Below are 17,856 nucleotides of genomic sequence, written 5' to 3'. Positions count from 1 at the left end.
CAGAATTTGAAATTTCTTTTCGATTATTTTGATATGGAAAAAAACTTACTTTTTTTCCTCCAATTTTCTGAAATTTTTGGATGAAAAATATCAAAAATAAAAAATACTTTTTTTAGTTTCGGGTATATTAGAAGCAAGTTGTAGAACTATCATTTTCAGTATATCAAAAATTAAATCTACCTACCTTTTTCTGTATCAAAATTATTGGAAGAAAGTTTCGAATTATATTTTTAATTTTGTAAATATCAAAAATAAAAATTACCTTTTTCAGTTTCGGATATATTGGAGGAAAGTTTCAAAACTACTTTTTTCAATATATCAAAAATAAAAACTGCCTACATTAATAAATATCAAATTAGAATTTAAAAATTCATTTCAAATATTTTGATATAGAAAAAGACTTACTTTTTTTTCCGAGACTATGATCATATTTTTTTCCGAGACTATAATACATATTTTAATATTAAAATTTAAATTTAAATTTATTATTTTTTTATAAATGGACTTATTATCATATATTTTAAAATAAATTTGCTTAAATATCAAAACTTTCAACATTTTTAAAAATTTTAAACTACGGAGAACTTGATCCATGATTTAGTGAAGAAAATCAGTATATATCGCCACGAAGCTTTTCACCATCATCTAATTCAAAATAAAAACAGTCAAACGTGTTTATGAACAATCACAATAACAGTCCATCACTTAAAAAAAACCCATTCCGATTATTCAGATTAAACCCTAGCCCATCACTTAAAAAAGCCCATTTAGATTATTCATAAGAAACCCTAGCCCATATGTTTTAGGTATAAAATCACCTGTAAACTCCTCGTGCAGGTTAAGGCGGCGGCTTCCCAATTAGACTAGGGCACGCCGCGTCGATCGATAATAATCGTGTGTGTTTGAGTGTATTCATAATTCAGTGCTGAATCGCTGGATCGATGTTTCAAATTCATTATGTGATCCGTTTCGAAGCCCAAAAACAGGTATATATTTTGTGTTTTTAAGCCCTAGATTTCTCAATTCCGATTGTTTTATAGCTAATTTATCTGATATGAAACTCGCTAATTTTGCTTTTTTTGTTTCAGTAAACAATGAAGAAGATGCTCCAGAAAAACAAAACTTTGTTCTATTGCTGCCTCAGTGGGTAAAATTCTGACAATACAGGTACACTATAAGAATTATCATCTCGTTTAAGAAAAATAAGTTGAGTTTATGCCTCGCCAATATTTGTATGATACAATCATATTGACTTTATGGTGAAACAATGTTATTACATAAAGGTCAGGATAGCAAAATTTTAAATTGCAGAATGTAATATGATATTAGTCACCACACACATAGAATGATGAGAATGTTGTTCTCCATGGTGAAGGTATGGAAGCGTCCCGTGGACGTGATGTTAATCTTATGGCCCCTGTTATCAGCTCAGATGTCAACCTCGGTAATACTAACACCGAGCTTTCCCTGGCCATCCTCCCTCCACAAGCACCAGGCGGAACTATTCCAAGGAAACGACGCAGGCCTTGTTACGGGTGGATTGATGATGAGGACGACATTGATGACATTGTGCACTTAAGAACTTCTCCTGGTGGGTAAAATTCTGATCTGTAATGAAAGCTTGTTTAATTGACTAGCTAAATCTCATATAATTGTAGTCTGTTTTGAACATATATGTGATAATTGGTAGATCGTGCCCTTGATTGTGTTGGTTAGCTGTATCGGAATATTTATGATTGATCGTGCACTTGATTGTGTTGGTTGGCTGTATCGGAATATTTTGTCACTGGATCAGGGTAATTTGTGATTAGTTTTGAACGACCTTTGGTAATTGTGGTCTGTTTTGAACATATCGTGATTGTGTTGGTTAGCTGTATTGGAATATTTTGTGTTAGTTTTGAGCACCCTTTTTCTTGTAGTATAATGTAGAAGTTAATTAGAAAAGGAAACTATTTTTTGATTCTGTATGTCTATGGAAATACTTTAGCTTTCTATTGTTATAAGAGATCATTGCTTGGTGGATAGAGATAATAAAGAGAAACCAAACAGTCTTGAAAATTAACAATGGATGGGCATTAAGAATCCAGATATTGTGATACTATTTTGTGTTAGTTTTGAGCACCCTATTTCTCGTAGTATAATGTAGAAGTTAATTAGAAAAGTAAACTGCTTTTTGATTTCTGTATGTCTATGGAAAGCTTTCTATTGTTATTAGATACCATTGCTTGTTGGATAGAGATAATAAAGGGAAACCAAACAGTCTCGAAAATTAACAATGAATGGGCATTAAGAATCCAGATATTGTTGATACTATTGTGTTATATCTTGTTGAATCACATTTATTTAATTCAAAACACTCTAAGAGGATGCATCCAAGCGGCACTATCTTGCAATTTGTGATTAATTATGTATGTAGCCTGTGCATTTACGTTTATAGGTTTCTGTATGAACTTTATTTATTGTGATATCTGAAAGGACATAAATTAGTATTGAAGTACTCTCATAATTGTTAATTTTTTAATTAATGCGTAGAATATGTAATTTATTATGTCAGGTCGGCAAGGAATAAAATTAATTTTACCAGAATTGGCACCAAGTGGACAAAGAGAAATGCCAACATTTCTCGAGATGGTATTCCTCACCTTTCGCTTGATTTTTGTATAACAAAAAAATTGGTTTTTATATGTACACTCCCTACAATATATGCAAAATTATGAAATTTCCGTCCTTATTTTTCTAAGATATATTATATGTCCACTGTGCCCTGTGTCCAGTGTTTGTGTTTATGCAGCTGACGAGGTAAAAGAACCTAGAGGCTGGCACCACCTCTAGGAATTTCCGACCTTGTTCCAAAGCACAAGGATGAGTTCCATCTTCCCTCAGCGAGCTCTATGTAGGTGTCTAGAATTTTGTGCTAAGCTCCTAGCCGACCCTGCCATAAAACAAACCCAATACAATCTTATTCACGTAAAGATTGTTTTGTTTAATAATATCCGGGAGACGGATGGCTCATAAATGGTGAAGGTATGCTTATAATTAAGTTATAATGTACTTGAAATTTATTATATTTTCTAGTATGAAAGTTACTGATTTTCACATTCTTCTTTGCAGTAAACAAGGAAGATGATTTGCAGTAAACAATGAAGATGATGCTCCAAAATGATGAAAAACAATTATCTAAGGCCCGCTAATTTGCTAGTAACCATATTGTCTTATTCTTATTCCTATGTAAGATCAGGGCTCAAAAGACTTAAAATAGATGATGTTCAAGTAACCATTAAGTTACTTGAAGTATTTCTAGTATTTGTCTGTTTATTTATTGACTTGTATAATGTATATAATAAGCTTGTGTGTGTGTTAAAACAGGATTCTGCATTTTGGAACAGTGGTTCATAATTGACCAATTTTCTTCCGGGTTATATAGCATTTGTTTAGGTGCCGAAGTTGGATGTTTTTGTGATCTTAGTGATGGAAGACATAAAACATTTTATTGTTAGATGAATGTACAAGCAAGTGATGATTAGTTAAATATATTAATTTTAAGGAAATAAAAAATATAGATGAAAATCTTAACGATGCTTGTTCAAAATATATAATTCATAATATAGAATATCTTAACGATGTTTGTAATAATCTGTATGATTGAATGTAATACCGATGAGAAAGCTAGAATGCGACATATGAATTTGTCACGAAACAAATTGATTAGAGTTTAAACAAACAAAATCAAATTGATTAGAGTTTAAACAAAAACAATTTCCTTTTTCGTCTAAAATCAATGTCAATAACTATATATATAGGGTCTTACTCTCGTACAAACCTTCTTAGCGTACAAACTACAAACCAAAATTAAAATGTCTCTAAATCAAATCGGAATATAGCACATATGGTATGGAAATTAATCGTTGGGAGATGAACAAAAATACAGTGAAATCTGATTTCAAAAAAAGTTCACCGATTGACGGGAAAATTCAAATTAAAAATGGAGGGGATTCTGTGGATCATGTGTGGCAGGGTGCATATTAACTGGTGTGTGGTTGCCCCTGCGGGGCCATTGGATTAGATTCATCCAAGGGCTTATATTAAGTTTGTAGTTTGTACACTAACTTAGTTTGTATTTGAGCACTTCCCTATATATATATATACAGGGTCAGGTTCCACATAGAACCTCTTAATTTTAGAACCTTAGAACCTTCATTAAATGACAATATTTAATTCCATGATTAATGTAAACTTTCCAAAATTATATAATTCAATCATATAACTTATAGGCTTGTACTGCTGCAGAATATTTGTTAAAGATCTTCAATACAAATTACTACGTCATACTGCTGCGGAACATATATTAATATAATTAAAAATGATTTTATTATACAATATTATTATAGGAAAATACGTCATACTGATGCGGAACATATATTAATATAATTAAAAATGATTTTACAAATTGTAGGAAAATACAAATTATGCATATACTGCTGCGGAACATATATTAATATAATAGAAAATGATTTTATAATGCAATACATTTGTAGTAAAATGCAAATTACTACGTCATACTGCTGCAGAACATATATTAACATAATAGAAAACAATTTTATAATGCAATATTTTTATAGAAAAATACATATTACTACGTTATACTGCTGCGGAACATATATTAATATAGTAGAAAATTATTTTATAATGCAATATTTTTGTAGAAAAATACAAATACTTTTATAGCACGCAAATATTATACACTAATATGATTTAATAATTATACCAATACTGTTGTAGAACATAGGAAGTATGATTTAATATGATGTTCGTAAGCTAAATGAGTAAGCCTATCCCTCCCTTCCTTTCTCTTCCTCTATCTCACAGGCATATTTCTGTACTCTTGTCTAATCAGTCCTGTAACAGGAAGATTCTGAGTGAATTAATATTTTGCATTGGTTTTCGGATAAAGCGGCTTTTGAGAATGAGATTTTGTATCAGTTAAGTTGATAGTCTTCCACTAGAAGATTATGTATGGGTTTCTTTGCATAATAATTGGATTATTGCTTCATAGTTCGTACTACCTTGTTTCTTTCACAAATTTGATTATTTTACTCTGCATACTGTAATGTAAATGGTCATGTTTTGCTCTGTCAATTTTGTGTGGTATAAGTCTTTATAGATCATTAAGACTGTCTGTTCCGCATTCTATAGTAAGGTATTAATTATCGAACTGATACCCGACTTCCTAAATATTGAACTCTCAGGTGTCAGGGATACCATCATATCTCAGTAAATCAGTGTTTGTCGAGCACAAATTGTTCTTGCCGATGATTAGTTGCCCAAAAATACTGTAAGACATACTGTAAAAAGAATTCAAGAGGCCGATAACAGCAGCGGAGATAATAAAGGCAGTGATTCCCAGTTGCAAGGTCTGCAATTTTTTCTGTCTTCGAGTCTTTGGAATGTTGCTGTTATGGAATGCCCAAGGAAAATATAACTTCGGAATCAAGAAGTTTCGAAAGGTAACTTGGCAAATCAGCCCAACCAAAGCTGCTCAGAAGTACAACTTAGATACAAGTTGTTTTTTCAAATACGTGTGAGTCCTTGTATTGATATCTATAAGGCTAACGAGTGATGCCACTATGGATATGATCTTCTAGTGAAATTTGTATATACATTCATTTCTGCACGTATATTAATGTATCAACTATACCAAATATTTATCATTTAGTATTTTTATTCACGGCAATGTTGGTTTTAACCGATATTAAGAAAATGAAAGGCTTTTTAAATTGTCAAAAATGACCTTAATTATTATGATTTTGGTGTTGTGAATTAATCAACAAAACTATTAATCTAAGTAAATCTCACCAAATAATGTTGTAAAATTTTGTATTTGGCAATATCAAACTTTTCGAAAAAGAAAAGAACAAAGATATTTTAGCTAATTTGCTTGTTTACATATATCCATAAATTTTGTAGTTAGTACTGTTATTTCATTGAGTGATCAAAAATGAGATAATAAAATTTTTATATTAATACATAAAGGTCGCATTCAAGAAAGGATCAGACCTTAAAATAGAACTATAAAACCCTAAATTTTAAATAAATTTTTAGGATATAAATCTAAATATATGTTTTTTTTCATTGTTGTGTGTGTTCAAAAATAATTTTAAAATATAATACATAGATATTCACAATTTTTGCATGTGAAGTTCTGATGCATAACCCTAACTAATACTTAAGTTCTGTTTTCTCTCTCTAATGGTTCTCTTTTGAACATGACCCCAATATATAATAATTAATATCTTATTAGAATCGCATATAAATTAATATTGTAAATCCCATCTGAACCAATCTGTTTAGAATCACGTGAAAACTAATATCAAATATAATATAATCAAATTTGATTAGAATTCGAAAATCGATTTAAATTGATAAAAAAAATATGTGGATCGGAAATTTAACCCAAATAAAATCGAAATACAAACGAAATACTAGATTTTTGATAATATGTAATTAATGATATCCAAATAAATATTTACCCGAATTAGATTATGGTTCTTTCTATTTAAAATTTATGATTGAATACGTAAAAATTTTCTATGTTATTTTTTAACATGATTTGATATTATTCAACCTACTACCGAAATCATCTTAACTATCTTAACTGGCTTGGATCAATCTTATGATATATAATAAATTTGTAAATAATTTTTGTAAATTATTAAGACTAGTTAAAATGTGTATAATTTAACTATAATTTGTGGATATCGACTCATGTGATATTTTTGTTTGTGATGGGGTGTTAAACTGCGGTGAGAACTATTTTTTGACAAAAAATATTCACGACTCTTTATATTTCATAAAAGTATAAAAAATATAATTATTATATGTAAATTTATAAAAATATGCTATAAACTGAAGAGGATAAAAATTCCTTGTTATTGATTTAACAATGACATTTTGTTTGAAAAAAATACTACATACCTCAAAATTCGTCCTCAAATTTTTTATTTTTTTTCAAATCACATGACAGACATATAACGAATTTTAACTGGGTGATTTATGTGCATATTTATTATTATATGTGTAATCAATCACACAATATCGAATAAATTTGAGAAAAAATATGGGAACAAATTTTGGACACTTAACCTAAGCTAAAAAGGACATATTTGATCTCTGGGGAAAAAATTTGAAAAACCTATATGAAAAAAACCCGAGCTGGCACGGCCCAATCCGAAGGCCTAAAACAAGCCTAGTATTTTCAAAAAAATCTGGATAAAATTTGGATTTTTAAAAAATTTGGACTTTTTATAAGTAAACCAGGCTCAGTATTTTTGAGAAAGTCCATCCCAACCTGATTTTTAAAAAAGCCCGATCTAATCTATTCCGGAAAAGTCCGGATTCTTTTGGCACGGTCTGGATCCACCGGAACAGATCTCATATTGTATAAACGGAGTGGCTAACCTGTGCCCTGAGGGCACAGGATAAGTAGGAATTAATACAGTCAACTACTCTTGTGTTTGCATAGTTATCAGTGTATTTGTATAGAATCATTCAAAAATTTATTAAGTACTAATTATACATCTATTTTTTATTTGTCTTCTAAATTATATATTTATTATAAAATAATATTAAATTTCAAAAAAATGGGGGAACATAGAATAATTCTTTTATCACATTTTATATGATAATTTTTAATTGATTTCATCGCACAAATAATAACAAGGCCCCCCTGCATGCACACTAATTTTCAAATTAAAATCAGCCCTCTAACTAAAATCGGCCAATCTAATATTTAATAATAAATTTATGAGTCTTTTATTATTTTAATATTCTTAAAAAATATAATAATTCAAATTATAATATAATATATGATTAAATAAAATATCAAATATGATTTGAATGTAATTAGTCATTAATGTATTGTTACAAAAAACTATAATCACATTAGCTGTCAGCTACCACCAAGATGCATTAAATACATTTTAACCTGTGCCCTGAGGGCACAGGTTAGCCGGCCCCTTGTATAAAATAACTCACAGAAAAGTCCATTTCTCATAAGAAAGCCCAGGCGTTTTAGTTAAACCAATTTATTTTTAGGTATAAAATCACTCGTCGTGTAGGTTAAGGCGGCAGCTTCTCAATTACATTAGGGCATCGCCTAGATTAGGGCATCGCCGCAACGATCTATGATAATCGTGTGTGTATGTATCTAGAGTGTAAAGTGCTGAATCGTTTCGTGATGCTATCTGTTTCGAAGTCTAAAAACAGGTATATATTTTGTGTTTTAAACCCTAGATTTCTCAATTCTGATTGTTTAATAGTTAATTTATCTAATTTGAAATATACTAATTATCAAATCTCTTCCTGCAGTAAACAATGAAGAAGATGCTCCAGAAAAACAAAACAATGATCTGCCTGATTGGGTAAAATTCTGATCTTTGTAATGAAAGGCTTGTTTAATGGACTAGCTAAATGCAATTTAATTGTGGTCCGTTTTGAACATATATGTGACAACTGGTAGTGGTCGGCTATATGCTGTTGATAGATCGTGCCCTTGATCGGAATTTTTTGTTGTCTGTTTTGAACATATACGTGGTCAGATTTATTGATGGGTTTTGAATGCTGGTAACTAACCCTATGATATATTGTGCCCTTGGTTGTGTTGGTTAGCTGTATCGGAATATTTTGTCATAACATAAGTGGGTAATTTGTGTTAGTTTTGAGCGCCCTTGTTCTTGTACTATAATATGGAAGGTAATTGAAAAACTAAACCACATTTCGATCTCTATCTATGAAAATACTTTCTCTTATTGGAGAGATGATAAAGGGAAGCCATAATCTCGAAATTGAACGATTAATGGTCATTAAGAATCCAGATATTGTTGATAAGATTTTATTGTGTCTTGTTGGATTACATTTATGGCCTGTTTGGGAAATTGGATTTCATTTGAAATTTTGGATTTGATGATCAAATAATCTGTTTGGGAATGTGGATTTGGATTTCATTTGAAATCCAGACATTCAAATATTTGTATAAATTTGAGTGTTGGAGATGACAACTTAAATCTTGTCATTTGAAATGAAATGCATGTCTCCAAATGGCCTCTTATTTAAATTAAAACATCGAGGGAGGATCCATTTGAATCAGCGCTATCGTGCAATTGGGATCAATTATATATGTATGTTGTGCATTTACTTTTATAAGTTTCCGTATGAACTTTATTTGTTGTGATATCTAAGAGCACATATATTAAATAATTAAGTACTCTCATATCTGTCAATTTTTTAATTAATGCATAGAATATGTAATTCGTGAAATATTGAAATTCATTATGTCAGGTTGGCAAGGGAAAACAGTAGTTCTACCAAACCCGCCTCAAAGTGGACAACGAGAAATGCCAACATTATCATTCCGGAATTCCCACTTTGCTTGATATTTGTCAGACAACAAAAATTATTTGTTACATGTACAAACTTCATACAGTATATGCAAAATCGTGACAGTCAATCTTTATCTCTCTAACAAGCTTTATATGTCCAATGTACTCTTTGTGTCCAGTGGTCATGCAGCTGATATGAGGCAAAAGAACCCAAAGGCTGGCAACCCATTTAATGGAATGTATATAATACGTTTGTGTGATGACAGAGGATCGATTCAGCACTTTGTAAAAAAAATTCATAGTTTACATGCTACTCACTTGACGTATATGTAATTAATATTATTTTTAAAATTTTATACTAAAGAATGTCAAATCTTATATCTATATAAAGCAAAATCTCGGGCGTCTTACGTGGCGCTCTTTACGCTCTTGAATCAAAATCCCTGCTCTCTGCACTTTTGATTGTTGTTAGGAATTAATCATCATATTGGTTTTTGTTGTCCATCATTGATTAAATATTAAAAATTTGAGAATTTAACTTTAAAGGTGTTTTCTCTTAGCTTTTAATCTGAAAACACTTGCAATACCACTTGTACAAAAGATAACCAAGAAGGTAATTTGTTATTATGACTTATAGTGCAAGGGATGATTTAGTTAAAAGTACTCCAATGATAAAGTTGCAACTATATCCGTGCTTGTGCCAGTTTATCTGAAGTAGTCTGATATGTACGGAATTGGATTCACTGTATATGATTCACTTCCTATGAACTATCCCACACTCTTGGTGTAGAAGGCATCGGCATTGTTATTATTATTAGGAGTCGTAAACAGGGATTGCATTCATCATATATTATACCCTAAATTGATAGAGCTGGGTGGAGTTTTGAAAGAAGGTGAGTCCTTAAATAGTGATATAATATGCGGTGCTTTACTTTCTGAGTTTCATAATCTTGTCAGGTAATATTATTCTTTAAGAAGCACCGTGATTAGGAAAGAACGTAAGATGTCAAATATGCCTCAGGTTCTTATGGGAAACACCTACAGACTACAGTTCTTGGATTAATCAACTTGATAGGATATTATACAATTCAAGAAGAAGATGGATGTCTAAAAATAAATTAGCTCATAAGTCAAACAATGTGGAAATGAGGAATGTTACAATTTATTTCATGGACCATAATCAAAACTAATCTAATGTCCATATTTGATGTAAATATTTTGTTACAGGCGAAAGCATTGGAAGCAGCTATGAATGACATTAATAACTCATTTGGAAATGGAGCTGTAACAATATTAGGCAATGCTGGTGGATCTCTTGTGTATGTGTTCAAATACTATTAATGTAGACTTCTTCCAATTCTATTTGCATTTGATAAATGCTGTTCGAAATTTCGAATGTGCTGTCTGCAATGTGAACTTTTCCTTATCTTTCTTTAAATCACTTCGATAGAAATGAACAAGCACACACTCTAAGTTTTCATTACTTACAAATTGCCCTGTTCTCCAATTTGGTCTACTGCAGTGACTCTTTTCCAAGTGGTTGTCTGACATTGGACATTGCATTGGGTGTCGGCCTTCCTAGAGGAAATATTGTTGAGGTAAGAGACTTTATGTGCACACAAATATCTTGTTCTATATGCTCTCTCCGTCTCATTTTAACTGCTTTTGACTTTTTTACATGTATTTTAAGGTGTTAGGAAAATCACATGTAAACATAATAATTCTTTATAAAATTCATATCAATTAAACGTTTAGAATCTAAACTATTATTTGGTATAAGAATTGAATTTTTTTATTCAGTGTAGATATTTTTTTTTTGCATCTTAATATACGTGTTAAAAAGTCAAAGTCGGTTAAAATGTAACCGGGACAGAGGGAGTATTAAACTTTCTGTCGTAGTATATTGTATAGTTTGGTTGAAAGTTATTAGTTTGTGATATATCTTTACTTCTTTTTAAAGGTATGTTTTCGTACACACTTTGAGGTATTGTAAAACAAACTCAGTACAATCTTTTTCACGTGAAGATTATCTTGTTTAATATCCGGGATACGTATGGCTCAGAGATGGTGAAGGTATGCTTGTTATATAGTTATAATGTACTTGAAAATCTATTAAGTTTTCTAGTATTCAATTCACTGGTTTTCAAATTTCTTCTTGCAGTAAACAATGAAGATGATGCTCCAAAAAGATGGAAAGCAGTAACTAAGGCTGGCTAATCTGCTACTTATCTGCTATTAAGAAGCTGCTGCTTGTCTACTTGGTTATTTCGTTGAAGATAAAACAACGCGACATATCAAGAACTTTTGAAATTGCAAGAACTAAGTTAAAAGCTGGCAATGTAGATGATTTTTTTCCAAGTAGTTGAACCTACCAATGTATTCCTTACCATATTGTCTTATTCTTATTTCTATGTAACATCAATGCTCAAAAGACTTAAAATCTAAGTTACTCAAGTAGTTTTTATATTTGTCTGTTTATTTATTCACCTATATAATGTATATAATACGTTTGTGTGATGACAGAGGATCGATTCAGCACTTTGTAAAAAAAATTCATAGTTTACATGCTACTCACTTGACGTATATGTAATTAATATTATTTTTTAAATTTTATACTAAAGAATGTCAAATTTTACAAATGTAAAAGAATATATTAGTATGAGCTCCTAGTTTCCCATGCAAGTCAATATGTGAACTTTATATCTTCCAAAGTGAATTATGACTGTGATAAAAAGATGAATGATCTCATTTTGATGGTGATACAAAGATGAATGAGGTTTAAAGTTTAAACTGTGTCCTTGAAATTTTTTTAAAAAAAATAATACACGCTCAGCCCAAAAACTGGGGGATGAAAAACATGATTTTCTAAATTATAAATATAATTTAGAAATATATAAAAGAGTCTCACCCTAATTTAGAAAACTTACAAACATGTTCAAGCTTTTCGACCATATGCCTCAAATACATCTCATTTTCGTTTCGGTTTTTGCATTTTCAGCCCCATATAAAATACATCTTTTGCCGGAAAGGGTTGGTTTAACTAGGTTGAAAGCGGAGACTTGTATCCCTTGCTCACAGGTTCAACTCGACTCCCGAAAAGAGCAGAATTTGTGATTATGTCTCTTAGACCAGAGCCTGTAGCTTTGTAGCTTAATTGCGGTTTATTTGATTCATGTAACTTGTAGTATTAAATTTTTTTTGTGATGTTATTGATAGAAGAACATAAAACATTTTATTGTTGATGAATATACAAGCAAACGCTGATTAGTTAAATATATTCATTTTTAAGAAAAATAGAAAATTAAAAATTAAAAATACAGAAAATTGAAAAACACGATTTTTCTAAATTATAAATATAATTTAGAAATATATAAAAGAGTCTCACCCTAATTTAGAAAACTTACAAACATGTTCAAGCTTTTCGACCATATGCCTCAAATACATCTCATTTTCGTTTCGGTTTTTGCATTTTCAGCCCCATATAAAATACATCTTTTGCCAGAAAGGGTTTGTTCAACTAGGTTGAAAGCGGAGACTTGTATCGCCTTGCTCACAGGTTCAACTCGACTCCTGAAAGGAGCAGAATTTGTGATCATGTCTCTTGGACCAGAGCCTGTAGCTTAACTGCGGTTTACCTGATTCATGTAGCTTTTAGTATTAAATTTTTTTGTGATGTTATTGATAGAAGAACATAAAACATTTTATTGTTGATGAATATACAAGCAAACGCTGATTAGTTAAATATATTCATTTTTAAGAAAAATAGAAAATAAAAAATAAAAAATACATAAAATAGAAAATTAAAAATAAAAAATACAGATGAACAAACATTTTTCTCCGCTAACTGAGGACAATTTATAGAAAATTTTCTCCGCACACTGAGGACAAACAATCAATATATTACGTAAATTTTAGAACTATCATTTCCAAAATATCAAAAATAAAATGTACCTATCTACATTACATTTTTGTATAAAAATCACCATTTTGAGTTTCAGATATATTGGAGGAAAATTTCAAAACCACATTTTTCAATACATCAAAAATAAAAACTAACTAACTTAATAAATATCAAATCAGAATTTGAAATTTCTTTTCGATTATTTTGATATCGAAAAAAACTTACTTTTTTCCTCCAATTTTCCGAAATTTTTGGATGAAAAATATTAAAAACAAAAACTACTTTTTTTAGTTTCGGATATATTAGAAGCAAGTTTTAGAAATATCATTTTCAGTATATCAAAGATAAAATCTACCTACCTTTTTCTGTATCAAAATTATTGGAAGAAAATTTCAAATTATAATTTTAATTTTAAAAATATCAAAAATAAAAATTATTTTTTTTCAGTTTCGGATATATCGGAGGAAAGTTTCAAAACTACATTTTTCAATATATCAAAAATAAAACTGTTTACCTTAATAAATATCAATTTAGCAAAAAAAAAAACTGGTTACCTTAATAAATATCAAATTAGAATTTAAAAATTCATTTCAAATATTTTGATATAGGAAAAGACTTATCTTTTTCTTCCGAGACTATGATCATATTTCTTTGAAAAAATGTATATCAAAAACTTTGATATGAAATTTAGTTACCGTAACTGAAAGTGATTCAAACTACAAAATCAGTATTATATCGCCACGCAATTTTTCACCGTCATCTAATTCAAAATAAAAACAGTCAAATGAGGCCAGTAAAATTCTACTATCATCATAGTTGTATAAAGTACTCATAAAAAGCCCATTCCGATTGTTCAGATTAAACCCTAGCCCATCATTTAAAAAAAGCCCATTCAAATTTTTCATAAGAAACCCTAGCTCATCACTTACCCTATGTATCTATTCGAGTGTATTTATAATTAGTGCTGAATCGGTGGATCGATGTTTCAAATTCGTTATGTTCTCGGTTTCGAAGCCCAAAAACAGGTACATATATCGTGTTTTTAAGCCCTAGATTTCTCAATTCCGATTGTTTAATAGCTAATTTATCTGATATGAAACTCGCTAATTATTGCTTTTTTTGTTTCAGTTACAATGAAGAAGATGCTCCAGAAAAACAAAACAATGTTCCATTGCTGCCTCAGTGGGTAAGATTCTGATATCTGTAATGAAAGGCTTGTTTAATTGACTAGCTAAATCTCATTTAATTGTAGTCTGTTTTGAACATATATGTGATAACTGGTAGTTGTCGGCTTTACGCTGATCGTGCCCTTGATTGTGTTGGTTAGCTGTATCGGAATAGTTTATGATTGATCGTGCACTTGATTGTGTTGGTTGGCTGTATTGGAATATTTTGTCACTGGATAAGGGTGATTTGTGGTTTAGTTTTGAACAGGCATGTGGTAATTGAGGTCTGGTTTGAACATATCGTGATTGTGTTGGTTAGCTATATTGGAATATTTTATGTTGGTTTTGAGCACCCTATTTCCTGTAGTATAGTGTAGAAGTTGATTAGAATGTTTTGATTTCTGTATGTCTATGGAAATACTTTAGCTTTCTATTGTTGTAAGAGATCATTGCTTGTTGGATAGAGATGATAAAGAGAAACCAAACAGTCTTGAAAGTCAACAATGGATGGGCATTAAGAATCCAGATATTGTTGATACTATTTCGTGTTAGTTTTGAGCACCCTATTTCTCGTAGTATAATGTAGAAGTTAATTAGAAAAGTAAACTGCTTTTTGATTTCTGTATGTCTATGGAAAGCTTTCTATTGTTATTAGATAACATTGCTTGTTGGATAGAGATAATAAAGGGAAACCAAACAGTCTCGAAAATTAACAACGAATGGGCATTAAGAATCCAGATATTGTTGATACTATTGTGTTATATCTTGTTGAATCACATTTATTTATTTCAAAACACTGTGAGAGGATGCATCCAAGCGGCACTATCTTGCAATTTGTGATTAATCATGTATGTAGCCTGTGCATTTATGTTTATAGGTTTCTGTATGAACTTTATTTATTGTGATATCTGAAAGGACTTAAATTAGTATTGAAGTACTCTCATAATTGTTAATTTTTTAATTAATGCGTAGAATATGTAATTTATTATGTCAGGTCGGCAAGGAATAAAATTAATTTTACCAATATTGGCACCAAGTGGACAAAGAGAAATGCCAACATTTCTCGAGATGGTATTCCTCACCCTTCGCTTGTTTTTTGTATAACAAAAAAATTGGTTTTTATATGTACACTTCCTACAATATATGCAAAATTATGAAATTTCCGTCCTTATTTTTCTAAGATATATTATATGTCCACTGTGCCCTGTGTCCAGTGTTTGTGTTTATGCAGCTGATGAGGTAAAAGAACCTAGAGGCTGGCACCACCTCTAGGAATTTCGGACCTTGTTCCAAAGCACAAGGATGAGTGCCATCTTCCCTCAGCGAGCTCTATGTAGGTGGCTGGAATTTTGTGCTGAGCTCCTAGCCGACCTGCCATAAAACAAACTCAATACAATCTTATTCACGTAAAGATTGTTTTGTTTAATAATATCCGGGAGACGGATGGCTCATAAATGGTGAAGGTATGCTGGTATGCTTATAGTTAAGTTAATGTACTTGAAATTTATTAAATTTTCTAGTATGAAAGTCACTGATTTTCACATTCTTCTTGCAGTAAACAAGGAAGATGATTTGCAGTAAACAATGAAGATGATGCTCCAAAATGATGAAAAACAATTATCTAAGGCCCGCTAATTTGCTAGTAACCATATTGTCTTATTCTTATTCCTATGTAAGATCAGGGCTCAAAAGACTTAAAATAGATGATGTTCAAGTAACCATTAAGTTACTTGAAGTATTTCTAGTATTTTTCTGTTTATTTATTGACCTGTATAATGTATATAATACGCTTGTGTGTGTGTTAAAACAGGATTCTGCATTTTGGAACAGTTATTCATAATTTACCAATTTTCTTCCGGGTTATGTAGCATTTGTTTAGGTGCCGAAGCTAGATGTTTTTGTGATCTTATTGATGGAAGAACATTAAACATTTTATTGTTGATGAATGTACAAGCAAGCTATATTAGTTAAATATATTAATTTAAAGAAAATAAATAATATAGATGAACATCTTAACGATGTTTGTTCAAAATATATAATCGGGTTGTCTATCCTGTGCTCTTGGGGCATTTTTTTCTGCGACTAGTATTCTCTCTCTCCTTTTCACGTGTTTCATTAATTAATGTTTTCTTGATTGTTTTATTTTCTTCTTTAACTACATATCTTACTTTTTTTACATATTATATTCAAAATAATATTATTTATAAATTATATATAAGTTAAAATTTTATTAAATGCTAATTTTATATTCACTTTTGATTTTTATTTCAAATTTTTATATTTATAATAAAATGTTATTTTATTATAAACAATGTCAAGATAAAACAAATATTTTATCAAATTTATATTACAACTTTTAATTAATTTCATCTTACAAATAATAACGAGCCCTCCTGCATATACACTAATTTTCTAGTTAAAATCACCTTCTAACTAATTTTTTTTATTAGATATCGAATTGGATGATTTTAATTAGAAAACTAGTGTGTATGCTGGGGGGGCTCGTTATTATTTGTGGGACGAAGTTAATTGAAAGTTGTCATATAATATTTGATAAAAAATTTGTTTTATTTCGACATTTTTTAAAATAAAATACATTTTATTATAAATATAAAATTTTGAAAGATAAATCAAAAGTAAATATATAATTAGCATTTAATATAATCTTAAGTTGTAAATAATTATAAATAATATTTTTTTGAATATAATATGTAAAAAGAGTAAAGTATATAGTTAAAGAATAAAACACAGTAATGAAAAAAATATTAATTAATTGAATATTGTTTCACGTAAAAAGAAGGAGGGAGAAAGTACTAGTTGCAGAAAAAGATGTCATTTAATGTAGGTTAACATGTGCCCTGAGAGCATAAGATAGACAATCCGATATATAATTCATAATATAGAATATTTTTAACGATGTTTGTCATCATCTGTATGATTGGATGTAATACCGATGAGAAAGCTAGAATGTGACATATGAATTTGTCACGGAACAAATTTATTACAGTTTAAACAAACACAACAAATTGATTAAAATTTAGATTAGAGTTTAAACAAACACAATTTCCCTCCTCGTCTAAAATCAATGTCAGTAACTATATATAAATCTCTTTATAATTTTGTGAGAATTTCCTTATTTATATTTTAAATTTTTATAAAGTAGATTTTCATGACTCATTTTGTAATTTTCCTATTTTAGTTAAAATTAAGATTTTAATTTTATCTATAAATTTTTTCATCAAATTATTTATGAAATTATGTTTTATAAAACTTTAAAATACATACAGAACTATCTCCAAAAAAATAAATTAAATAAAATCTAGAGAATAATAAATAATATTAATATTACTCGTTTTGAATTTCTTTATTATTCCCAATGAATTAATGCGTCTGATTAAATCGGTTTCAGATTTAT

The 17,856-nt window shown here is 29.8% G+C and overlaps 2 protein-coding genes across 13 annotated transcripts; both read left to right on the top strand.

Moving 5' to 3' along the window:
• The first annotated feature begins 833 nt into the window (after positions 1-833).
• On the top strand, positions 834-3,400 carry LOC108204276 (uncharacterized). 2 transcript variants are annotated; one of them, XM_064090309.1, is made up of 6 exons: positions 834-986; positions 1,089-1,167; positions 1,376-1,591; positions 2,555-2,631; positions 2,792-3,024; positions 3,112-3,400. In XM_064090309.1, the coding sequence occupies exons 3-5, from the start codon at positions 1,378-1,380 to the stop codon at positions 2,801-2,803; spliced, it is 303 nt and encodes a 100-aa protein (XP_063946379.1). In that variant the 5' UTR covers positions 834-986; positions 1,089-1,167; positions 1,376-1,377; the 3' UTR covers positions 2,804-3,024; positions 3,112-3,400. The 2 variants fall into 2 exon arrangements, 1 of the variants encoding a protein (XP_063946379.1); XR_010290256.1 differs by having other exon boundaries at positions 835-986; positions 2,775-3,024; positions 3,112-3,395.
• A 4,665-nt stretch (positions 3,401-8,065) lies between these two features.
• LOC108204275 (DNA repair protein recA homolog 1, chloroplastic-like) lies at positions 8,066-16,161 on the top strand. 11 transcript variants are annotated; one of them, XR_001803744.2, is made up of 8 exons: positions 8,066-8,262; positions 8,365-8,417; positions 9,334-9,433; positions 9,554-9,613; positions 10,602-10,693; positions 10,897-10,972; positions 11,335-11,447; positions 11,536-11,840. XR_001803744.2 is itself a non-coding variant. In XM_064090325.1 (7 exons), exons 4-7 carry the CDS (start codon positions 10,527-10,529, stop codon positions 11,536-11,538), a joined length of 294 nt encoding a protein of 97 aa, XP_063946395.1. In that variant the 5' UTR covers positions 8,066-8,262; positions 8,365-8,417; positions 9,334-9,433; positions 9,554-10,526; the 3' UTR covers positions 11,539-11,840. The 11 variants fall into 11 exon arrangements, 4 of the variants coding, with proteins under 4 accessions (XP_063946395.1, XP_063946390.1, XP_063946389.1 ...); XR_010290268.1 differs by having other exon boundaries at positions 9,334-9,461; XR_010290269.1 differs by lacking the exon at positions 9,554-9,613 and having other exon boundaries at positions 9,334-9,461.
• Positions 16,162-17,856: the final 1,695 nt, after the last annotated feature.

The sequence above is a fragment of the Daucus carota genome, chromosome 1, assembly GCF_001625215.2.
Source record: "Daucus carota subsp. sativus chromosome 1, DH1 v3.0, whole genome shotgun sequence".
NCBI classification, from domain to species: Eukaryota; Viridiplantae; Streptophyta; class Magnoliopsida; order Apiales; family Apiaceae; genus Daucus; species Daucus carota.
The sequence above is the reverse complement of the archived record's forward strand: the minus strand, read 5'-3'. Positions and strand labels throughout refer to the sequence as shown.